Below are 26,412 nucleotides of genomic sequence, written 5' to 3' on the forward strand. Positions count from 1 at the left end.
AATTTTCCAAATTTTTTTTACCTTTTTTTGCGTCTCATAGTCTCTAAGCATATACCCGAACTACTATATTCCCTAAAACGATACTCAATCCTAACTGCAAGACGCAAGAGTCTTGCAGGCTTAGTCTTGTTCTTGCTCAAGTCTTGCACGGTCAGTCTTGGTCTTGGTCTTGCTAAAATAAAGCGGTCTTGGTCTTGGTCTTGGTCTTGCGAAAATGCAAGAACAAGACCAAGACTGCAAGACCAAGACCGATTTTGGGCAACACTAGTTGTGGGTATTTGTAATTTGCGCAATCGCCGAAAAGCCTCCAAAAACAACCATACCCTACACTAATTTCATAATAATAAGTAAAATAAAATCAAATTTTCCTTGAAATACCATTTTTTTTAATAAAAAAGACTAACTAGTTTTGATGGGAAATAAGCCACAATTTTACTAAAAAAATGATTTTATTTAAAAAAAAAACTAAACAGTAAAATAAAACAAGTAATTTATTATTAAAAATAGAAAAAAATTATTAAACGTTTTCATACATATCGCTGATGCGGAAGAAAAGTGACATAACCCAAAAAATGCTTAAATCGAGTTATCTCGTTAAATTGACTCCAAATATCCTATAATTTTATCAGGAAAAATGTCACGGAGATGTTTACTTCCAATTTTGAAAGATGGCGGTAGTGTCATTATTTTTTTGATGGTAAAATTAATACCTTTATTCCGGAACAATGACACTTTTCAGTTCTGCTTTGATATTCGACGTGAACTTATCGTTACTTAACACAAAAACCGTTGTATTTTGAGAAGTGTCCTAGGTATTTTTCGTTAATTTTAAAAAAAAGTGGCCAATATTTTAAACGAAAAGTGACATAACTCAAAATTTTGATTTTTTTTTGTTAAATCAGATATCATAGTTTTTTTTTTGTTTTGCCTCCTACACAATTAGAAACATTCACTTATCCACATTCTTTGTGTTTAATTTATAAAGTTTAGCAGTTACTGTTTAAAACTTATAGTTTAATTAAGATCTAAAAAATCTATTTTTGTCTCCACTGAAAAACTTGTTTTTTTGATTTGGGACACTTCTTCCGGATGAGCGATATACGTATTTTATATGAGTATTTTTCATACATGTACCACTTTCAATGTTTATTACAGTTCTTTTCAGAAAATATTCACTTTACTTGTTAGCACAAGAAGTACTACCGTGACATTTAGAATTATTGCATTTTATATTTGATTTTACATATTTGCAAGATTTGTCCGAACAGTTCTTCTTGCAACCACATCTGATGAAACCTTGTTTGAACCCGGATGACATCATTGCTTCTATGTATATATAGACATTGAGCTGTTCATCAGGTACATCGATATGATTAATAAATTTATTAGGAGCTACGTACATACCTATATGTATGAAAACGTTTAATAATGTTTTTTCGCAAATCGCCAGGAAATTTTGACATTCCTGTCAAAATTTCTTGAAGAAAAAGTTAGGACTTCCTTACTGTAAGGAAATGTCATTTCCTTACTGTAAGGAAATGATATTTCCGTACAGTTGTTAGTGTTCTACATAAATGATAGAAAATTATTAATAATCCATAAAACGTCTGTATGCATTTTCGTACTTTTCTCTTGATTTCTTTGGCAATAATTCTAATGAAGCAGTATTCACTGCCTCAACCAGCTCTGGAGGAGTCCCAGGAATGGAAATTTCATCATCACTTATCATTTTACTTTCGAGAACACCAGCAATTAAATTTATAAGCGTCAAGTTTGACAATTCAACCTCAATACGTTTCCATAGTAACCCAAGTAATTTTATTAGGAATTTCAAAGCACCATTTATTTGGGAATAAAATTATCGCGTTTTTTTTAAATCAATCAATATCTGTCGAATTTTAAACGATTTGCGGAAAAATAGTATGTTTACCTCGTAGGAAAAGCCACATTCCTGGACTCTGTGTTGCTAAGTCTCGGCTTGCGCCTCGACTTAGCAATCTTCACAGTCGTCCAGGAATGTTAAGCTTTTCCTACCCGGTAAACAATGTACTATTTCTTCAAACGTCAAATAATGATGACATTACTTATCTAACTTGATCCTGTCAAAGTTTGATGTCTCCGCCGGCAGCAGTTTTTATCCCATTTCTTTACGGCGGAGGGAAAAATGTTGTCATGGCAACAATATGAAACATGTCACAAAGCAACAATACAAATGTCATTAACAACAATTAAACATCCTTTTTATTTATAGTAATATTAAAAGTACAATTAGTTAATGGGGCATTTTCAAAATTGAAACCGTGCATAAATGTTCCCGACTCTTGATACGCATTGGTAATTGTTGATGATACTGATGGTCGAGCACAACTTTCAGCAATCATTCCCGATGTTGGCGAATCATGAGGGTTTATCCCACCGACGACTTAATTATTTTAATTTCTAACATCTAGACGACTTTGATAGTTGTCACAGTTAATTTCGAGTAAAAATAGCGTATGAATTGTACTATTTATGGTTGAAAATTGCTACGTTTGAAGAAAAAATAGTATACTTTATTCGGCAAAGAAGCGACATTTCTTGACTTGCCCTATATCGGGCGCGTCAAGAAAAGCCATGCTTCTCCGCCTCATAAAGTAATATACTATTTTTCTATTTTCAATAATAAGATACTGGTTGTATTTTACTGTTAGTTTTTTTAATTAAAATAAATGGAATTTTAAGGACAATTTGATTTTATTATACTTATTATGGAATTAGTGTCTGGTTGTGTTTGGAGGTTTTTCGGCGTTTGCGCAAATTACAAATACCCACAACCCGACGTGGGTAAAATAGATTACCCACATCGGGTTATGGGTATTATGGTTTTGCTCAATCTCCGGTGAACGTGTTTATTTCGGCAATTGAGTACTTTCGTTTACCCACAACGCGTTCTGGGTATTTCGCTTCGACCAATGTCCGAATAAAATGCTCACTCCGCGACGTGGGTAATTCACGTTGTCCACATCGCGAAGTGAGTAAAAATTTCGGACGTTGTCCGAATTCGGAGTTTGCGTGTAACATATATTTTAAAACCACTTTTTTTAAAATAGGTATACATTTTTAAAATATATTTCGAGAAATATTCAACAGTTCCGCCCTATATAACACACACTATATAATAATTTTTGTGGGTGAAATATTTAATCCACTAATTTTTTGCCAATAAACTCCTTTTCATTGAAACTTTTTGTAGATCTTGTAAATTTTGTAGTCTTTTTTCTGTATCCACAAGGAAAATAATTTCCTGTAGTTGGATGTTTAAGATTATTCACAAAAAAAATATTTAGGAAAACGGTTTATACAAGGCATATATTTATTAAAAGTCCCTTAAAGGTCTATATCACAACGACAGACCGTTTTCGATCTGAAAAGATCATCATCGGTACGGACACCTGAAATAGGTATAACCATTGAAATTAATGCAAAATTTAAATTTCAATGATGGCTAAGATTAAGAATAGAAACTTTGTTATACATAGGTACATAATGCTAACATGCTGAGCTACCAAAATAAAAATATATGGCTAAAAACCCTTTAAAAGTAGTACAATTAGGGCCTGTCCATTAATCACGTGATGCTCGAAAGGGAGGGAGGGGTCCATAAAAAATCACGAAACATCACAAGGCGGTAGGGGGGGGTGTAGTAATGTATCACGTGTATTTTTTTTTTCGAAAAATGCCCGATACTTAACCCGTTACGTGTATTTATTTTTTCGTCAAATGCGTACAAAAATCGAAAGCGGCATTGCTGTGACTAATAAAAAAAATCCATTTCTCTTTCATAATATACACAACCCAGCAAATTGGTTCCGCCCAAATTATGTTGAATGTTATGATAAGAAGTGACCCATTTCAAATCGTTTTGTTGTGAATGTAGCATACGTTTCTACTAAATAGGAATACTGACCGGGACTCTGTCGCCCTCTCCGACTTGTTATTTATGAGCCTTTAGTCTTTACATGTGTTTTACCTACTATCTGATGAATTGAAAATTCTCAAAATCCTGTCAGTTTTATTCCGTTGTTTTGTCACTGAATACATGCGTTTAAACTGTTTTTAACTTCGTACTTTTTTCATCACAATGTCTAAGCTAGGTGATCTGTATAAAGAACTATTTACAGAGTATAAGAAAGGAAAAAATCCTGGTGTCGCTCAAAAAGAATTTAATGAATTGTAGGTTAACGGGAAACAAAAATATACAAACGAAGAATTTTTGTAGATACTAAAAAATACACGTGATATAGGGGGCAGGGGGGGGTTAGTTTTAAACCTCACCATGTATCACCAAGGGGGGGAGGGGTGGTTAAAAAATGCCAAAAAAAACATCACGTGATTAATGGACGGCCCCTTATGAAAAATTTACATTATGTTTAATTATAAGAAGGGTATATAATCAAAACTCGCTTCCTCCATTCATGGCCGAAATTGAGTTGTTTATATTTCCTGAATATATTTGTTGAACCCTTTACGAATCCAGACCAATTTTGACTCCAAATTAGCTTTATCCAATACAAATTCAATGTTAAAAGTTGACTTTTGAATCAAACGTGACTCAAAAGTGACTCCTGTAGGACCTGGTAAAAAGGCAAGGAAAAGAACACCGATGCAAAATGAATGGACAAAAACTAAGAAGAAAAAAACCCTGTAAGTTGAGAAAATTAAGCTAATTACTTTTGTTCTATTAAAATTGGCAAAAACCAAAAGTTGTAAAATTCCATCTCCAAAAAAGGGAGTTGTTTCAAAACTTGCTTTTTCCTAACAAATTTGTTTCAAAACTTGCTTTCTCCAAAAGTTTACTTTAAAACTCGCTTTCTCCAAGCAAAAATGCCAATTATTTAATTATTGACGAAAGTTTGATTTCACTCATTATATAATATCAATTTCTATGGTTAAATTCTATAATATGAAACTTAAATCCGTGTGATAACTGTAATGGCTTGTTATTTACAAGTTTTTAGCGATTTGTGGCAAACAAAAATTTCGGAGAAAGCGAGTTATGATTCTATATCCCTCATAAGTGATGTGAAAATTGTCCTAGATATAACACCAAGCATCACAGAACTCCCCATGCGGGTTGCCCACGCCTGGAGGGTATGTCCTCACATTACGGACGGTAGTTAGCAACTGAATTTGAATCAATGTATTTATGGGTAGATTTACTTTCAACCCCAACATATTGATGTTTGTTAGTGTTATATTTCCAACGTCACCAATTTTTCAAATTTTTAGCTAGATTAACAATAGGTACATAAAAGTACTTTTATGTTGCAGTGATAGTTTTGTTGTGACATCTTTCAAAAATTATCATTCAATAGCTAACAACCGTCTGTAAAGTGAGGCGTACCCTCCAGCCTCCGGACGTGAGCAACCTTCGTGGGGAGTCCTGTAATGTCTGGTGCTGTATCTAGGACAATTTTAACCATCACCTATAATTAAACATAACAATGTAAATGTTTCATAATTATTATTCTAATTTTAAAGAGTTTTTGCCCACATATATAGGGTGAGGCAGATAAAGGGCCTATTAGATATCTCGAGAACTAAAGGCAACTGAATTATGAAAATTTGAATAAGGTGGTTTTGAAGACTGATCTATTTAACCCGGCACCTGCCACGTGGGGTGCTACCAGCACCCCATAACACATTTTTTCAAATATTTGGTATTTCAAGTTTGGTAACCGAGTTGTGCGGCATAGTAGCTTTCTATAATATTATATAGCATTGATGTGTTAGTGTTTGAAGTGGTTATTTAGTGTCATTCTGAACTTGTAGCTCTAAAGTCGAATTGGGGTGTCATCATCTGGCACTTTAAGTTTTAATTTTTTTTGTATTTTTGATAAACAGGTCAAATTTACATTTTTTTTATTGAAATAACTGATTTAAATTATTAATATAGACTCTATACTCACTAAATCTTATTTTTTTTAGATATTTTAGTTGACTTCATTTATTATGGCTTGGTACTTGCTAATTTGCTTATAACACCTTTTTCATTTTATTTTTTAACTTTTATAACATATTAGTGGCTAATAAGTTAATAAAACATGTTTTTTTATATTCTTGTATTACTCATCACATTATTTTGTTTTTTAAACAAGTAGATCACAGAAAATGTTTAAGGGGTGCTATGAGCACCCCACGTGGCAGTTGGCGCCTTGCAAAGCCACGTGGCAGTTGGCGCCTTGCAAAGCCACGTGTCAGGTGCCGGGTTAATGAAAATATTTTCATCTATTTGGTACTTCCGGTTATAACAGAAGTTGCTTATAACTTCGTTTTTTTAAATGGGACATCCTATATATTTTTACATTTTTGGATTCTCCTCGATTTCTTCTTTCTTAAAATATAAGGTTTTGTAACATTATACAGGGTGGGTTAAAAGATAATTACGTTTTCTTATTAATTTCGTAGCAATATTCACACCCTGTAGGATTGTAGTAGTTTGACGTAATAAACTTTATTTATGTTCAAATGATTTTTAATATAGTCTACTATTGTTAACGATTATTAGTGTAGCTAAATTTTTAATGTTAGTAGGTATACAGGCTTGGTCGAAACCCGGAATGAGTATTTTCTGAGTTTTCTTAAATGGAACACCCTATATTTTAGAATTGTAATGAAATGATATTTCAGGGTACTTTTTTACTTCTTAAGCATTCCCTATACCGAACTGCTTTAATTTGTGCTTAATTGTTAATCGCACCAACAGTTTTAACTTCGATTGTATTTTGATAGCTCAACCATTATTGGCAATTTTAAGTATCAGTATAGTTTATTATATATTTATTTTCAAAAAATTATTTGTAATTGAATATTTTAACGGCCAACCTAATACAATTTCACCTATTTTGTGTTGCAATTAATGTTTGGCTTGAATCACCAATAACTCACAAACTAAAGCAGTTAGATATAGGGACTGCTTAAGAAATTAAAAAGTACCATAGGATAACATTTCATTAAAATACTAAAATACAGGGTGTTCCATTTAAGAAAACTCAGAAAATACCCATTCCGAGTTTCGACCAACCCTGTATACTAAAATAAAAAATTTAACTATACCAATTACTCTTAACAATAGTAGACTATATTAAAAATAATTTGAACATTAATAGAGTTTATTATGTCATTTTACTACAATCCTACAAGGTGTGAATATTGCTACGAAATTAATAAGGAAACGTAATTATCTTTTAACCTACCCTGTATAATATTAAAAAAATCTTATATTTTAAGAAAGAAGAAATCTAGGAGAATCCAAAAATGTAAAAATATACAGGGAGTCCCATTTAACAAAACGAAGTTACAATCAACTTCCGGTATAACCGGAAGAAGCAAAGAGACCAAAATATTTTCATTAAATAGTTCATACCTCAAAACTCCAATTTTCATTATTCTTCTAGCTTTAGTTCTCGAGATATTTCTAATAGGCTCTTTATCTGCCTCACCCTGTATATTTTGATGTTGGTGGCTTGGCATGTTATCATCCTGTAAGTATAACCAACTTTGTATTTTCAACTTCAGTCAACATTTCAATTTAACTTTTGCATTCAATTGAATGGTTATACTTATTTCAGGTTTCAGCACTGATAATGATCTTTTCAGATCGAAAACGTTATATGATTCTTTGCTTTATAAAGGTTTTTAATAAATGAATTTTTTCGATATAATTTTTGCTCATTAATTTACTGTTTTTCAGGTGGATGTATCACCATATAGAATCTACCACCTAAACCTCAAACCTATATACAAAATTGTTATACCGAGATTAAGGAAGCTTCCCCTGGCCATATCGAGTTGTCATGAAAATTACTGCAAAGTCGACTACGTAGAGGTTAATGTATCGAAAAGTAAAAAGTCTATTAATGAACGCATTGTTTATAAGCCAATTCTGGATAGAAGTCGTCAACATCAAGTGGAAGCAAATATCTTTATAGGATCGATGGAAGGTAATATTAATTATTAATTTAAACGGGAACGGTTTACAAAACGGATGGAAAGCGACTTCTACGGTACACAAAAACAAATATGGAGATTCATACATAAGAAACCAACGGAAAGAAATGGCAGAACTGAAGGAATACGATAACATACCAGCAAACGAATGGGAAAGATACTTGACGGAACTGTTTAAGGGAAAGGAAAATAATAATCAACACAATAACGAACCTGAATTAAGACACGAAATAGAAATCAATTTTCAGGACGTAGAGATAGTCATAATCTCACTCAAAAAGAGAAAGTCACCAGGACAAGACGGAATAACCAACTAGCTTCTAAAATACGGAGGAGAAAGTATAACCCTAGAGATGACAAAACTTATACAAAAATTAATATTGAACTGCAAGATACGAGACGCATGGAGAAACAGCATAATGATACCAATGTTCAAGAAAGGAGACAAAGAAGACCCCAACAATTATAGAGGTATAAATCTACTGAACACCGCACTTAAGCTAACCACAAAAGTCCTAACCAGCAAAATCAATAAACTAACAACTTTATCAGATGAACAACAAGGATTCAGATCCGGAAGATACTGCGTAGACGCCGTATTTGTACTGAGACAAATCACAGAAAAAGCCATCGAGTACAATAAACCAGCATATTTATATTTTATAGATATAACTGACAAAGGCTTTCGATCGCATCTAAGTCGAAGACATCTTACACTTACTCTATAGAAGAAACATACCAATCAATATTATACAAACCATCGAAAACATCTACTTCCATAATAGAATACAGGCAAAGATAAATGGAAAACTAACACAGTTTATACGAGTACAAAGCGGAGTCAGACAAGGTGACTCGTTAAGCCCACTTCTCTTTAATATAATAATGGACGAAATAATAGAAGCAGTACGTAAAGGTCATGGTTAAAGAACGTGGAACAAAGAAATCCAAATAGTATGTTATGCAGACGACGCCGCATTAATCGCCGAGACAGAAGACGATCTCCAAAGATTAACGCACATATTCAATACAACAGCTAAGAAATACAATATGAATATCAGCAGAAAAAAACAAATGTATGACAACATCTAAATACCCACTACGATGTAAAATCAAAATTGATGGGAAAATAATAATGCGGGAAGCAAGATTTAGATATTTGGGAATAGATATAACCAGTTACGGAGATGTTAAAGAGGAAGTACGACAACAAAGCTTAAAAGCTAGTAAAGCGGCGGGATCTCTTAATGGCATAATCTGGAAGAACAAACACCTACGACAAGACACAAAAGCAAGAATCTATAAAGCAACAATATCAGGGAAAAGTCTGTTGGATAGGGAGAGAAGCGAAAACATAAGAAGATCATGCAATGTAGAAGACATAAATGGATGGGTGACAAAACGGAAACAGGAGTGGAACGAACATATTAGTAGAATGGCAGAGGATAGGATAGTACGAATAGCACGAGATAAGTCACCAAATGGACGAAGAAGTATTGGCAGACCAATAAAAAGATGGTGCGATAATTTAAACAATTTAGGAGGCTAATATTGAAGAAGAAACAGGCTTTAAAGCATACATACAAGAAGGAAGAAGAAGAAGAAGATTTAAAATTGTTTCTCTTACAATGTTTCTAATAAATTATTAATTACGACTGCGAGTCAATGGGTACTTGAAAAGTTTGTTACAATAAATGAAATATTCTACCAGGTCTTCTTTGGCCTTCCTCTCTAACTACTTCTAGTAGATTTCGACTCAGCAATTCTTAATATTGGATATACATACATCTCCATGTATTGCCCCGCTACTCTATAAAACGATCATTGATACTAAAACTATTACTTTTTACACTCATTTTTACCGTCCAAAAATATCATATCATTATCATATTTTGTAATAGTAACTGGTATAACTCCTCCGTAGACGGTCCTAAGCCCGCTTGAGAAAGGAGGAGGGTTAGATCGTCGGGATAGCTCCACGGTATCTGGAAAACAAAACATATTAAGTATAAGCTAATGATCCCAATAAAAAGTCTTATACATTGGACGTAAACAAAAGGAAACGACATCAGCAACGAAAACGTACAATAAATATTAGGTCTGGATCCCGCGTTTAAAAAAAAGTTGATTAATAGCAAGCTGAAAATTTGTTAATAGCTTAAGGGTGTCTAGTCGGATAAACTTTGATATATGGGAACACTGGAACAGGGGCAGTTTTAATTGTGGAACAGGTTAAAAATTTGGAACGGTCAGACTACGAAAACGGTACATTTATTTTGTCTGACAGAATAGACTTAAACTCCCCGAACAGAGATTAAACTCTCATGCAAAAATCAGACTGCTATTTATCACCTGTCATAATTCCTGTCATTTGACATATTGTACATGTTCCACTCATTAAAACGCCCATTTGGTGATAAATAGCAGTCTGATTTTTGCATGAGAGTTTAATCTCTGTTCGGAGAGTTTAAGTCTGTTCTGTCGGACAAAATACATGTGCCGTTTTCGTGGTCTGACCGTTCCAAATTTTTAACCTGTTCCACAATTAAATCTTCCCCTGTTCCAGTGTTCCCATATATCAAAGTTTGTCCGACTAGACACCCTTAAGCTATTAAAAATTTTCAGCTTGCTATTAATCAACTTTTTTTTCATACCCGGGATCCAGACCTATATAGGATGTTGGAATATACAGAGTATAAACAATAAATATCAAGAAACTTTTACCAAACTAAAACAATGGAAAATTGGCATAACGATACTTACTGAAATAAAAAAGGGGTCAAGGAAACAAAATAATAGAATAATATTATGTTCACGACTACAACGGAATAAATAAAGACCAAAGAGCAAAAAGGAGACTGTATGTAGCAATAAGGTAAACATATAATAAATATGTCAAATATTGGACAGCCACGAATGAAAGAATAATCATTGTAGACATGAAATAAAAGGAAGCGATAAAGTAAAATACAAGTAGAGGAGAAGAAAAATATCAGTTTGAAGAAATTCTAAAACACTAAAAAATATAAATAGTCGGAAAGCAGTTATATTGATTTAATTTCATTTATTTTCAAATTTTAAGAAACTTGTGGATGGTATACATCTTCCAAAGAATATTGCAATAAAGGAAGTGTACCGGGTGTCCCAATAAGAATGGCTCTCGGCCATATCTCAGGAACAGTTTATAGTACAGCTTTGGGAAAAAAATATTTATTACAAAAGTTGCCTCGGGAAAAGCCTGGAAATTATTTTCATAATTGTAGGTCCACCGCTAGAGGACGTACTTGAATATCATAAATTAAAAAATTAAAATTTTGCAAAATTTACCTAATGAAAGGGCACTGAAAATCCAATTATCGTATTCTTCCTAAAATTCTGCGCATATTTTATTTCACAAGTTCAAGTCTACCTTTGCAAATAAGAGGTGGGGGTGAGTGGGAACCTTCTTATGAAAAAATGGCTGTAAGTCCGGTTCTGCTCAATAGAATTTTACATACTTGGTCTTGTTAAAAACAGATCTTTTTCGTCAATGTAAGTGTATTATTTTCGAAATAGCATAATAAGTAATATGGAAGCTAGGAGGCGTTATTTAATAATTTTCAGAAATCTAGTTTTCTTTGGAAAATATTAAATACAAGTATGCATTTTTAATCCTGTATTACATAATAGACCAAATTGGCAACATAATTCCGAAAACTGTATGTCGATACCTTTTTTCTATCTCGAGATATGTTAAGATACGTGTAAATTTTAAAAAACTGTTAATGTCACCTGTAAACGAAGTTAAGGAAAAGTAGCGTGCTGTGGAAAAAACAAAGAAACATTTTCCAGATGTATATAATTCATTGAAACAATAATAAGACAAACAACATTATAAAATATAACAAAGAAATAAAAGCAACTACTTACTTAGTGACGAACTAAATGTTCAAATTGTTGCCCATCATTTTCGATGCAAGCATTTAGGTACTCTTTCAAGAGTAGACTGAACAGCAGTCTCAATTTCTGCTTTCGCAATGCTTTGAATGGCGTTTCGTATGCTCTAGATTCCAGATTCTACATCATGTTTTCTCGAATAGTGGGCCTAGCGGCAAAAACAAGATCTTTAATCCGTCCCCATAAATAAAAGTCCGAAATAGTTAAATCTGGTGCTATTCAATCTACTGTTGAAAGAGTAAATGCTTGCATCGAAAATGATGGGCAACAATTTGAACATTTAGGCAGTCACTAAGACTAAGTAAGTAGTTGCTTTTATTTCTGTGTTATATTTTATAGTGTTGTTTGTCTTATTTTTGTTTTAATTAATTATATACGTTTACATCTGGAAAATGTTTATTTGTTTTTTCATAGCACACTACTTTTCCTTAACCTCGTTTACCGGTGACAGTAACAGTTATGTTTAAAATTTACACATTTCTTAAGATATCTCGAGATAGAAAAAAGGTATCGACATGCGGTTTTTAGTATTATGTTGCTAATTTGGTCTAATTTTGTAATATAGGATTAAAAATGCATACTTGTATTTAATATTTTCCAAAGAAAACTAGATCCCTGAAAATAATTAAATAACGCCTCCGATCTTGCATATTACTTATTGGGCTATTTCGAAAATAAAACACGTATATTGACGAAAAAGAGCTATTTTCAACAAGACCAATTATGCAAAATTTGATTTAGCAGAACCGGACTTACAACCATTTTTTCATAAGAAGGTTCCCACTCACCCCCACCTCATATTTGCAAAGGTAGACTTAAACTTGTGAAATCAAATATGCTAAGAATTTTCTGAAGAATCCGATGATTGAATTTCTAGTGCCCTTTCATTAAGTGATCTTTGTAAAATTTTGATTTTTTAATTTTTGATATTCAATTACGCCCTCTAGCGGTGGACCTACAATTAAGAAAATAATTTCCAGGCTTTTCCCGAGGCAACTTGTGTTATTAATTTTTTTTTCTCAAAGCTGTACTATAAACGGTTCCTGAGATATGGCCGAGAGCCATTCTTATTGGGACACCCGGTACATTGAGAAAAAATACATCATTTATTAAAACAAAAACCCACTTTTTTGCTGCTAGACTAACAATGTTTACGTTGCCCTCACATATTGGCCAATTTTTCTAATTTCCTTTTTCTCCATAAAGAAATTAATTTTGTTAAATATTTTGGTTTATTATTTGACAAAATAAGACGTAACCCTGTACCTTTATTTAATTCTATTCCTAAGTCTAGTAAAATAAAATTACACTACATGTAAATCAAAATGTAAATTCGTACAGGTTGAAACAAATTTTATATCAAAGTTTAGGTGGGTACAAAAGATATTTTCAAGAAAGTATCCAAATCATACAAGGGTACCATTGTTTAAATAATTAAAAAGGGGTCATTTTTGCAAAAAAATTACTTGTTTAACTGCTGAGGTTATTCAATTACTAATCAAGGTATATAGGATTGTTTTCTGCAAAGGTGAAGGGTAAATCTTTTACATAAGACTTACTAAATTAAATTTGACCCCCCATTTATTAAAATAATTTTATATAAAACTTTAAAAACAAGTTTGCAAAAAAACATTTTTAGCGTTTTAAATAAGCATTATAAAATATCTTATTTTACAGGAGAAGTTGCGCTATGTTATCAGTATTAATAAAAAAAATTGGTCCAAAAATATTTAATATTTTTTGAGATATTGAATTTGTTTATTAAATGTTACTCTATTTTCAATTGCAAAAACGCGGTTGTTGCCAAAGAAATATTCCCCTGTATTAAATCTTATTACTTTTATTTTTATGTATATTTTCGATAAATGTATTGATAAATTCAAATGTCAATTAAACTTTCCCCTAAAATGGCATTTGAAAATTATTCAAATTTGTTTATAATTTGTTTTTTTCTAAACGTCGCGGGGATTAAATATTTTGAAATTCTGTTTCAAAAATTGGTTTCCTGGGAATTTTTCACTAATTAACAAATTTTTTTGTTTTTTTTTTCTCTTCTTTTTTTTTCTTGGAGTTATATTACTACGGGCCCTTTTAAGGTTAAGTTTCATTAAGAATGTTGAATCTGTAAGTTGTAGATTCTAGACCTAAAAATATTAAGATTGGTCTAAAATCACTTAAATAATATGTGGCTGCTTACTGAGTTACAGGGTGTTTTATTTAAAAATTTAAAAAATATTTTTACCAAGTACTTTCAAACTATTTGACGTATCCTTATCATACTTGGCAAAAAGTGTGTGTACTATACAGTCTACTAAATTGTGATAAATAAAAGTTTCTAGCTACTACCAGAGGCGTACGACAGGGGATAATTAATGGTTGACCTTTCCCAAATTCTGCGCCACTGAGGGAATTACTATTTTAGCGAAATTTTTCGATTCTCCAATACTTTCTATGTAAATAATATACTCTTTACTGGTAACGATTAAGTCATTAGTTTTCGAGATATTGGACTTTAAAAATGAAACGGCATAGTTATTTTGATTCATCCATTCATTCATTTTACACTTCCAATATCTCTCAAACTGATGACTTTATCGATATCAATAAAGTTATTTACATACAAAGTATTGGAAAATCGAAAAATTTCGCTAAAATAGTAATTCACTCAGTGGCGTAGAATTTGGGGAGGGTCAATCATTCACTATCACCTATCGTACGCCTCTGGCACTAGCTAGAAACGTTTATTATTCACAATTTAGTAGGGTGTATAATAGCCACACTTTCTGCCAAGTATGATACGGATACGTCAAATAGTTTTAAAGTACTTCGTAACAATAATTTTTAAATAAAACACCCTGTAACTCAGTAAGTAGCCACATTTTATTTAAGAGATTTTAGTTAAATCTTAATATTTTTAGGTCTAGAATCTACAACTTAGAGATTCGACATTCTTAACCCGCGAGTAGTCGTGCCGTTAGATAGAATCTCACATTTTATCCTTTTTCGTAATAACTTCATGAAAAAATTTCGTAAGTGCCTCGAGGAAGGGGTAGTAATGCGTATAAATTTTTTTATTATTTATTTTTATTTTTTTCTTCTTCTTCTTTTTGTGCAATTTATGGCTTTGGAGAGAGCCAATTAGCTTTAATAATTGTTAGAAATAATATATCCAACATAACAAGTAAATAAAAATACTATAAAATAAAAATTTGTTGTAAATTCATATTTAAATTCGTATTGTGATAGAATCTAACACGCGACTATTCGTGTTACAGAAGTGAGCGCGACTACTCCCGGGTTAATAAAATTTAACCCTAAAAGGCCCCGTAGTAATATAACTCCAAGAAAAAAAAAGAAGAAGAAAAAACGACAAAAAAATTTTGTCAATTAGTAAAAAATTATTAAAAACGTTATTAAAAAAACAAATTATAAAAAAATTTGAATAATTTTCAAATGTCATTTTAGGGGGGAGTTTAATTGAAATTTGAATTTATCAATATATTTATCGAAAATATACATAAAAATAAAAATAGTGAGATCTTAAGCAGGTAAATATTTCTTTGGCAACAACCGCGTTTTTGCAATTGTAAAATATAGTAACATTTAATAAACAAATTCAATATCTCAAAAAATATTAAATATTTTTCGACCAATTTTTTTTGCTTAATACTGGTAGCATAGCGCAACTTAGTCTCTAAAATAAGATATTTTATAGTGCTCATTTAAAACGCTAAAAATATTTTTTTGCAAATTTGTTTTGAAAGTTTTATATACAATTATTTAAATAAATAGGGGGTCAAATTTAATTTAGTAAGTCTTATATGAAAGATTTACCCTTTAACTTTGCAGAAAAAAATCCCATATACCTTCATTAATAAGTGAATTACCTCAGCAGTTAAAAAATATTTTTTTTTGCAAAAATGACCCCTTTTTAATTATTTAAACAATGATCCCCTTGTATGATTTGGATACTTTCTTGAAAATATCTTTTGTACCCACCTAAACTTTGATATAAAATTTGTTTTAACCTGTAGTGTAGGAAACAAAGGTTGAACCTTGCAAAATGGACACAAGTCCGGTTTTATTTTTTTTTTCTGGTATATCAAGGGGTGTTTATTATAAGACTAACTTTTTCTGAAAAAATTTCGCCGCGGAACCCCCATTTTCACCCCTTTAAAGGGGGTAATTTGTGGTTTTTGCGGAACGTAGCCCTTCCTGTACCTTTTACAAAAAATTTCTTCTATAGAAATGTGAAGAGGACTATATTTACTACGATTTATTTCCCGACAGCATCTGTCTATCATCCACCGTTTAGCGGGGGTGGCGCCCCAAATTTGACAAGTTTTTAAAAAAGATGTTTTTAAAAAATATATATTTTTCCCTAACTGTAACGAAAATTAAGAAGAAATCTAGCGGCAATTATTCATAAATAATTGATTGATTTTTTGGTATAGGTTTCACTTAAGGGTAATAGCCCTTTTTTTAATTACAGGGTGTTACATTTTAAAAAACTCCTTTTTATACCATCTGAACCGTTTATGCTATAGTAAAAAACCTTTCAGCAATTAACCATGTACTGGTGCTATTTACAAATTTGTATAATGCACCCTCACTTTTCCCCGGAACTACCCCAAAAAAATGAAGAATTAATAAATAAAGTGATTTTCTTGGAATCCTTCACACACAATGCCCTTTATTAATATGCTTCATATATCATTTTGTGCTCGTTATTATTACCTATGCATGGACACCAAAAGCGATTTCCTAGGGCAACCCCTGTAGCCAAAAACATAAATAAAATGGGGGGTTAAATTTTTTTTTTGTTTTTTGCTTTTTGATCCATATGGGCATATGCTTCATCAATAGTGCTTTTTAAAAATATATATGGTTATTGCAACATCCCTGAGGAAACCAACCCTATCCTTGAAAATATACTGCAGAAACTACCCCTAGCCCTTGGCGAGCATATTTTTACGATTTTCTCATTACCTATGCATTCTTTTTAAACAAAACTTTCACAAGGTTAAAGACCACTATTTACTCTAAAAATTAGGTCCTATTAATTTTTTTCGTATAAGCAACCGTTACGGCACAGTGGCGCCGTAAACCTCATATATGCTTTGGCGGGCTCCAGTTTTTGTTTTTTATTTCATCATCTGTTCGTTTTATTGATAAAGTACTTATGTAAAATAAAAGAACACAGTGTAACCTACAAATTATGGCCTATGCACATTTTACATTCTTTCCGCCCCAAAGCCACAGTGGTGGCCCAAAATCAATTTTTGCATATTTTCGCCACCTACACGCATTTTATTGCATTAATGCTACTTTAATAGCACAATATTCACCCTTAAGTGGTCACTAAGCAGTGGCGGATCCAGGGAGGGGTGATCGGGGCGATCACCCCCCCTCTCAAACCAAGTGATATTATATTTAAAGATTATAAAAATATTCATTTATTTTTATAGAAATACTTATATTATTTTATTATTTTTATAAGAATGGCGTACGTTTTATGCTTTAGCGACAGTGGCGAATCCAGCATCGTTAAGAGGGGGGTGCCAATTGGCTAAATTTTTATAAAAATAAATGAATATTTTTATAATCTTTAAATATAATATCACTTGGTTTAAGAGGGGGGGTGATCGCCCCCGTCACCCCTCCCTGGATACGCCACTGCTTAGTGACCACTTAAGGGTGAATATTGTGCTATTAAAGTAGCACTAATGCAATAAAATACGTGTAGGTGGCGAAAATATGCAAAAATTGATTTTGGGCCACCACTGTGGCTTTGGGGCGCAAAGAATGTAAAATGTGCATAGGTCATAATTTGTAGGTTACACTGTGTTGTTTTATTTTACATAAGTACTTTATCAATAAAACGAACAGATGACGAAATAAAAAACAAAAACTGGAGCCCGTCAAAGCATATATGAGGTTTACGGCGCCACTGTGCCGTAACGGTTGCTTATACGAAAAAAACGAATAGGACCTAATTTTTAGAGTAAATAGTGGTCTTTAACCTTGTATGAGTTTTGTTTAAAAAGAATATATAGGTAATGAGAAAATCGTAAAAACATGCTCGCCAAGGGCTAGGGGTAGTTTCTGCAGTATATTTTCAAGGACAGGGGTGGTTTCCGCAGGGATGTTGCAATAACCACGTATATTTTTGAAAAGCACTATTGATGAAGCATATGCCCATATGGATCAAAAAGCAAAAAAACAAAAAAAAATTTCAACCCCCCATTGTATTTATTTTTTTTTTGGCTACAGGAGTTGTACTAGGAAAGCGCTTTTGGTGTCCATACATGGGTAATAATAACGTGCACAAAATGATAAATGAAGTATATTAATAAAGGGCATTGTGTGTGAAGGATTCCAAGAAAATCACTTTATTTATTAATTCTTTTTTGGGGTGGTTCTGGGGAAAAAATGGGGGTGCATTATACAAATTTGTAAATAGCACCAGTACATGGGTAATCGCTGAAAGTTTTTTTACTGTAGCATAAACGGTTCAGATGGTATAAAAAGGGGTTTTTTAAAATGTAACACCCTGTAATTAAAAATAGGGCAATTACGCTTAAATCAAGCCTATACCAAAAAATCAGTCACTTATTTGTGAATAATTTTCGTAGGATTTCTTCTTAATTTCCATTACAGTTAGAAAAGAATATATATTTTTTTATAACATCTTTTTTAAAAACTTGTCAACTTTGGGGCGCCACCCCCGCTAAACGGTGGATGATAGACATATGCTGTCGTGAAATAAATCGTAGAAAATATAGTCCTCTTCATATTTCTATAAAAAAATTTTTTGTAAAAGGTACAGGAAGGGCTACGTTCCGCAAAAACCACAAATTACCCCCTTTAAAGGGGTGAAAAGGAGGGTTCCGGGGCGAAATTTTTTCAGAAAAAGTTAGTTTTATAATAAGCACCCCTTGATATAACAGAAAAAAAATAAAACCGGACTTGTGTCCATTTTGCAAGGTTCAACCTCTGTTTCCTACACTACTGTACGAATTTACATTTTGACTTTTTTTTATTTTATTAGTCTATATTCGTTAATTGTTGTATTACCGATTAGGTGATTACATACGAGTCAGTTGGGAAGGCCAAGACTTCGATTCTGGTGAAGTGGTTAACAGCGAGAGTGGTGTCATTATGACAAGAGCAAACTACCACGACGGACCCATCAATTCCATCCAGAAAAACCCCATACACGATATGATTTTGACCGTCGGGGGAAGAGTGTTTGCAATATGGACACCACAACTTCCTGAGCAGCCTCTTCTTTGGAGGAAACGGAAGAATCTTTATACGTCAGGAGAATGGAACATATATGAGGTAATAATAAAATTTTAAGAACTGTTTTTGACAGCTCCAATTTTTAATTATGGTAGGTGGAAGTGGCCTAAAATGACCTGCTCGGATGAAACTTACATATAGACCGTGTTCTGAGATACGGTAACACTACAAAAAGTAACCAAACGCCATTGTTTTATGGTTACTTAGAGTCGCAGAAAGTAAATTAATCTAGTTTTTCTTTCTTTATCGCGGCCGGATATGTCATTCATAGAATTTCGGTCCAGTCAGGCGCGGATCCAAGGGGGGTCAATGGGGTCAATTGCCCCCTCCTTGAGACTTCGCCTGATGTCGCTTTTTTTTAAGAAAGAGATAATTACGATTGAAAATAAATAGTGAGTTTTGTGTCCCGTTGATAACTGAATAACGGAATGAAACATAAAACAGAATTCCTTCTCCAAAATATGTGTTCTCGGTCTTACTGTATGGTGTCGAGTCTTGGACTGTGAATAAAATCGATCTACTTACCTAAATCGCCTTGAGGCTTTCGAAATGTGGTTCTAATAGAAGAATTTTAAAAGTATCTTGGGTGACGAAGATTCGAAACTCCACAATACTAGAACGTCTCAGCAAGACTACTGAGATTATAGATGGCATCAAGAAGAGAAAAGTTTGGACATGTAATGAGAAGTTTTAAATATAGGTTGCTACAAAATATTATGCAAGTGAAAATAGAAGGCAAACGCAGTCCAGGACGAAAAAGCACTTCGTGGTTGCGATTTAGGGTGGCAGTGAATAAAATTAAGATAGCTATGATAGTAACCAACGTTCTGAAAGGACATGGTACATGAAGAAAAATAAAGTAACAGCCCATACCGATAAAGAATCCTACGTACGCGAGTGACGAGAAAATGTTTATTTCATTGCCCCCTCCTTGCAACGTTGCTGGATCCGCCGTTGGGTCCAGTATTGGGCTACATCGGTTCCATCTTTCTTAACGAGTCACAAATCTTCGAGGTACACCGATGAGAGCATTTTTTTATTTAAGAAGATGATATACAGGGTGTAACAAAAATACAGGTCATAAATTAAATCACATATTCTGGCACCAAAAATAGTTCGAATTAACCTAATTTACTTTAGTACAAATATGCACATAAAAAAAGTTACAGCCCTTTGAAGTTACAAAATGAAAATCGTTTTTTTCGAATATATCGAAAACTATTGGAGATTTTTTATTAAAGATGGACATGTGGCATTATTATGGCAGGGACATCTTAAATGAAAATTATAGTGAAATTTGTGCACTCCATAAAAATTTTATGGGGATTTTGTTCCCTTAAACCCCCCAAACTTTTGTGTACGTCTCAATTAAATTATTATTGTGGTACCATTAGTTAAATTCAATATTATTAAAACTTTTTTGCCTCTTAGTATTTTTTCGATAAGACAGTTTTTATCGAGTTGAGGCTTATTTTTCAATATGTTTAGATAAAAATTGTAAGGGGGTTTTGTTCTTTTAAACCCCCCAAACAGGCCCGGCCCCAGGGGTGGGCGAACTAGCGAATTTAAGGGCGGCAAATTTTTGAAAAGCCAATTTTTGAAATTGAAGAAATAATAAATTATGTTTTTAATATTATAAAAAATCAACATTATAAACAAGAGCGGCAAAAATGCCTCTGTAAAAACGGGAATTAAAAAAGTGAAACAATAACAATTGTTCATTCGACCGGAAATCAACAACACTGCCTTCTTCTTCATCGTATAAGAATAGTGGGATCAAAACTGCTCGCTAAGCCAGATCACGCTAAGTCTCCAGCTCATCTATAGTCACAGCGACAGTGGGTAGAACTAGCAATTTTATTATACTAGAATCGGACAAACCCATAGACGAAGAAACAAAAAAAGTTCTAAAATGTAATAGAACGACATGTATTAATAATAAAGTTCTTAGCACAACAGTGTCTTCGATTGAGAGGTGATTCTGATAAACTTTTTAATCACAACCATGGTAATTTTTAAAGTTTGTTGAGCTCTTTGGAAAATTTGATTCTGTTTTACAAGAGCACATTAGGCGAACAACGAATGGTAGTAACAAGCAGCATCACTACTTGTGAAAACGTATCCAAAACTTAATTATTTAGCTTCTCCATGAACAAATCAAAAATAAAATTTTAAACTTTTTGAAATCAGCCAAGTATTACACGATGGACAGATGATATCAGGCGGATTAGTAAAAACTGGCAACAATCAGCACAAAACCGTGAAGTGTGTAAGCAATTGGGGGAGACCTATGTCCAGCAGTGGACGTGAATTGGTTGGATGATGATGAAAGTATTATGATAGCATAACTTTAGATTATACACCTAATATTGCTGTGCTGGAGTGAAAAAGATAACTACTGTTATGCGTTTTGTAGATATAGATTTGTTCACAAAGTGTTAAAATTAAAGCACATTTTTTTCTTGGATTTGTGCCTGTTCTGGAACCACTGGCTTGGGACTTACAGAAGTTGTTTTGAAAAAACTGAATGAACTGTGAATACCCTTGGAAGATATGAGAGGACAAGGGTATGATGTATGGTAATGGGGAATACATGAAAGGGAAGAACTTGGGAGTTCAAAACAGAATTTTGAAAATGAATTCTAGAGCATTTATTGTCCCATGTTCTAGCCAATACTAGCCATTCACTCAACTTAGTCATAAATGATGCTGTTAAAGCCTCACAGTTTGCAGTTTCTCTTTTTCCTTTACTGACAAAAATTTACAACTTTTCATCAGCATCTATTCATCGTGGGGCTATACTGAAAAATCAGATTTCTAACCTTTGTTCGAAACTAGATGGGAAAGTAGAATTAATGCAATTACTCCCATTAGATACAAAATTGAAGAAATCTACAATGCTAAGAAGATACAAAGACGAAAGTGAAAAGACAATTTGGCTGTAAGGCTGAAGATCAAAATATAGACTTACATAGATATAGAGACACGATATAAAGTTTACTTCTATTTAAAAATTATAGAAACAACCTTTAACGCATTAAGGTGATACAGTAGCGATCAACAGGTAGCCAAAACGCGTTCCAAGATTGCGGCTGTAATTTTGAATATTTTTTCGAGATATTTGGCACACGTATTCGTAATATAATAAAGAATGGCGGTACAGAGCCCAATTTGAAAAATGTATTAATATGTGGAAATTACTCTGTAATTAAATACAATATTAAAAAAACGAGCCTGTACCGCCATTAAGAAGAACAAAAAAATACACTTTCTTCAAATAAACTTTTTTATCTGATGCCTAGATTTTGTGTCATTTTGGAACTACTAATGAAATAAAAAATTTTAGTAGTTCCAAAATGACACAAAATCTAGGCATCGGATAAAAAAGTTTATTTGAAGAAAGTGTATTTTTTTGTTCTTCGTAATGGCGGTACAGGCTCGTTTTTTTAATATTGTATTTAATTACAGAGTAATTTCCACATATTAATATATTTTTCAAATTGGGCTCTGTAAGGCCATTCTTTATTATATTACGAATACGTGTGCCAAATATCTCGAAAAAATATTCAAAATTACAGCCGCAATCTTGGAACGCGTTTTCGCTACCTGTTGATCGCTACTGTTTCCTCTTAACCTTTAACTACACGCGCTGGCGTACTTTGTACGCCAGATATAAGAATTCTACTGGAAATATATTTAAAAATTTAATTTTTGACCTTGCTTATTTTTCTAACCTATCACTGGAATGTGCTTTACAATTTGGTTTTAGTTTCGTTATAATCGGCGTTCTGGAAAGATCGTAATTTACATTTTATTATTTGTTGTTTCCGGTGGTGGACAATATACCCCAGGATTATATTACTATAAGTCGTAATATAAGTACATATTTTAATTGTTTTTTAGTCATTATGGCAAAAAATATATTTTTCCACCTACCTCTACCGAAAGTATACTTTTCCGGACCTGATTGTAGGGAGCAAAGTTGTACTTTTCCTCCCTAGGGAGGAAAATATTTTTCCTCCCTAGGGAGGAAAAGTAAAAGTGACGTCATAATATTTCATTCATGAAATATAACTTATTGACGCCCTGTATAATATCTATTTTCTATTACGGAGTATCTATACATTTTAACGTTTATTTATAAAACATCCTGTATTTTGCAGAATGGTAAAAAACAGTAAATTGTTATTTTTATTTAACAATGTTTACATTAATAATTTGACTTATATTTGACAGCTGACAGTTATATTGTACCTACTTGTTGTTTTAGTTCTAATAAATTTTGTTGGTTAGTTACATAAATAAATTAAGTAAAAATGACAAAATGACTTGTTATTTGAGGAAGGTGGAAAAACCATATGTATAACATGGGAGTAAAGTGCCTTTTCCTCCCTTGAATGATTACTGCCCTCCGCTACGCGTCGGGCAGTAAACTTCATTCTCGGGAGGAAAAGTTACACTTTCCTCCCTTGTTATACAAATAGCTATTTCTTTGTAAACAATACTTTTTCTCCTGTAAAAAATCACATTTAAAAAATTTTTTTATTAGTAATTTTATTTATCATGGAATCCAGTTATTCCATGATTCCAGTTATAAATCCCAATTGGCTTACTGAAAAAGAACTCCAAGTATTAACTGATGCCGAATAAGGTTTATAACAATCAACTAAGTGTATTTTTTCAAAAAAAATTAAACAAATCCGCTGTTTTTAAGTGTATTTTCTTGAGGCGTACAAAGTACGCCACGCGTGTAGTTATGTTATAACTTGATGCGCGGGTAGTTAAAGGTTAAGTGATAGCTTTCAGAAAACTAAGAGCGATGGTGAAATTTTCGTTTTTGGATCTACCAAGGGGGGGGGGGGGGACGGCGGTTGCTGACCTTGCCCAGGGCGGCAAAATCACTAGGGCCGGGACTGCCCCCAAATGTTTGTGTACGTTCCAATTAAAATATTACTGCGGTACCATTAGTTAAACACAGTGTTTTTAAAACTTTTTTGCCTCTGTATTTTTTCGAAAAGGCACCTTTTATCGAGATGTGACTTCTTTTTTAATATGGTTCAAAATACCCCTAAAAATGTAAATCATCAATAAATGTTCATATATCATTACATAGTCTCCATAATCGTACTTAACCATATACAAATATGTGGTGGATTTGACAAATATTCGAAATATCTCGATAAAAACTGACTTTTCGAAATAGTACTAAGAGGCAAAAAAGTTTTAAAAACATTGTGTTTAACTAATGGTACTACAATAATAATTTAATTAGAACGTACACAAAAGTTTGGGGGGGTTTAAAGGAACAAAACCCCCATAAATTTTTTATTGGGTGTTCAAATTTCACTATAATTTTTTCTTAAGATGCTACTGCGAGAGGAATGCCACATGTCCATTTTCAATAAAAAATCTCCAATAGTTTTCGATACATTCGAAAAAATCGATTTTAATTTTGTAACTTAAAAGGGCTGTAACTTTTGTTATGTGCACATTTATACTAAGGTAAGTTAGGTTCAATCGAATTATTTTTGGTTCCAGAATATGTGAGTAAATTTATGACCTGTATTTTTGTTACACCATGTATATTCTGTGTTTCTCCACAGTCACCGATCACATCATCGTGGTCTATTATCTCCCATTTTATCATATTTGTTTTTACTGGAGCGACCCCCGTACTTTACTTATCCATTTCATAATTTTCCACGTTTTAAAGTCTAGAGACTGGCCGGTCCATTGAACATGGGGAAGATGCTCAGGCGGTTCATCCTGCACAGTTCCAAGAAAGCTTTTCCTGGATTTTAGTAGCTTTCGTGTTGTTCGAGCTTTGTAAAGGGCATGCCGCTCGTCCGCGAACTGTTTAATTTTCTCTATGTGCTCTGCAATAGTGATGTTGATTATAGTTTCTTTCGAGTATTCGTTACAAATCGTTACTTTTTTATAAAGTAAATCATTTACAAAGAAAAAATGAATAACCATTTTCAATTTCGTTTCAAAACGAAAACACAGCCGAACCATATTCTAGTCCAATCAGAGAGTGCTGCAAGCACCCCTACCGGTTTCGAAACTTATTAGTCTCTCATCAGGAGGCACGTATGCTGCTCTCCCAGGGGCGTCATTTGGGCATCCAGGGGGGGCATTTGCCCCCCCCCCTGGCCCTAAAAAATGACTGAAATTTACAAAAAATACATCAATATTCATCATAACATCATATATAATGTATTGTATATATAGTGCTTGCCCCCCCCCCAAACAAAATTTCAAATGACGCTCCTGTGCTCTCCCTGATCCAACCAAAACAAACCCCAGCGTGCAGTCCCGGATTGCAACGAACGAAATGGCATAGATGCCCTAGCGGCAACTGCTAGCAAAAAGACTGTTTTCACTCTAATGGCATATAAAACAACATAATGCTATTCTACACTCCACCAGAATGAAAACAATGGGAACCTTCTCTGGTTACACCTCCGAGGCTTCTACAATTTGCAAGCCATACGGATGCTGAGACTAAGGAAGATGAGGGAATTCTACAATTTACAATTCACGTCCCATCTGCTCAGCGCGGTAAAGTTCCAACGAGAATGGTTCCCTTCATACTCCACACAGAGTAAATGTAAATAAAAAATGAATAACCATTTTCAATTTCGTTGCAAAACGAAAACACAGCCGAACCATATTCTAGTCCAATCAGAGAGTGCTGCAAGCACCCCTACCGGTTTCGAAACTTATTAGTCTCTCATCAGGAGGCACATATGCTGCTCTCCCTGATCCAACCAAAACAAACCCCAGCGTGCAGTCCCGGATTGCAACAACGAAATGGCATAGATGCCCTAGCCCATTCTCTTTGGAACTTTACCGCGCTGAGCAGATGGGACGTGAATTGTAAATTGTAGAATTCCCTCATCTTCCTTAGTCTCAGCATCCGTATGGCTTGCAAATTGTAGAAGCCTCGGAGGTGTAACCAGAGAAGGTTCCCATTGTTTTCATTCTGGTGGAGTGTAGAATAGCATTATGTTGTTTTATATGCCATTAGAGTGAAAACAGTCTTTTTGCTAGCAGTTGCCGCTAGGGCATCTATGCCATTTCGTTCGTTGCAATCCGGGACTGCACGCTGGGGTTTGTTTTGGTTGGATCAGGGAGAGCAGCATATGTGCCTCCTGATGAGAGACTAATAAGTTTCGAAAC

The 26,412-nt window shown here is 33.3% G+C and overlaps 1 protein-coding gene across 1 annotated transcript in view; it reads left to right on the forward strand.

The window, feature by feature from the left end:
* LOC126882676 (dynein axonemal intermediate chain 3) overlaps nucleotides 1-26,412 on the forward strand; it is a 302,917-nt gene that overhangs the window by 190,657 nt on the left and 85,848 nt on the right. Inside the window, exons 10-11 of the mRNA XM_050647651.1 lie at nucleotides 7,733-7,982; nucleotides 19,010-19,269. Of these exons, the coding sequence (XP_050503608.1) occupies nucleotides 7,733-7,982; nucleotides 19,010-19,269 (510 nt within the window). The remainder of the gene's footprint in view (nucleotides 1-7,732; nucleotides 7,983-19,009; nucleotides 19,270-26,412) is intronic.

The sequence above is a fragment of the Diabrotica virgifera genome, chromosome 3 (genome assembly GCF_917563875.1).
Source record: "Diabrotica virgifera virgifera chromosome 3, PGI_DIABVI_V3a".
In the NCBI taxonomy this organism is placed as follows: Eukaryota; Metazoa; Arthropoda; class Insecta; order Coleoptera; family Chrysomelidae; genus Diabrotica; species Diabrotica virgifera.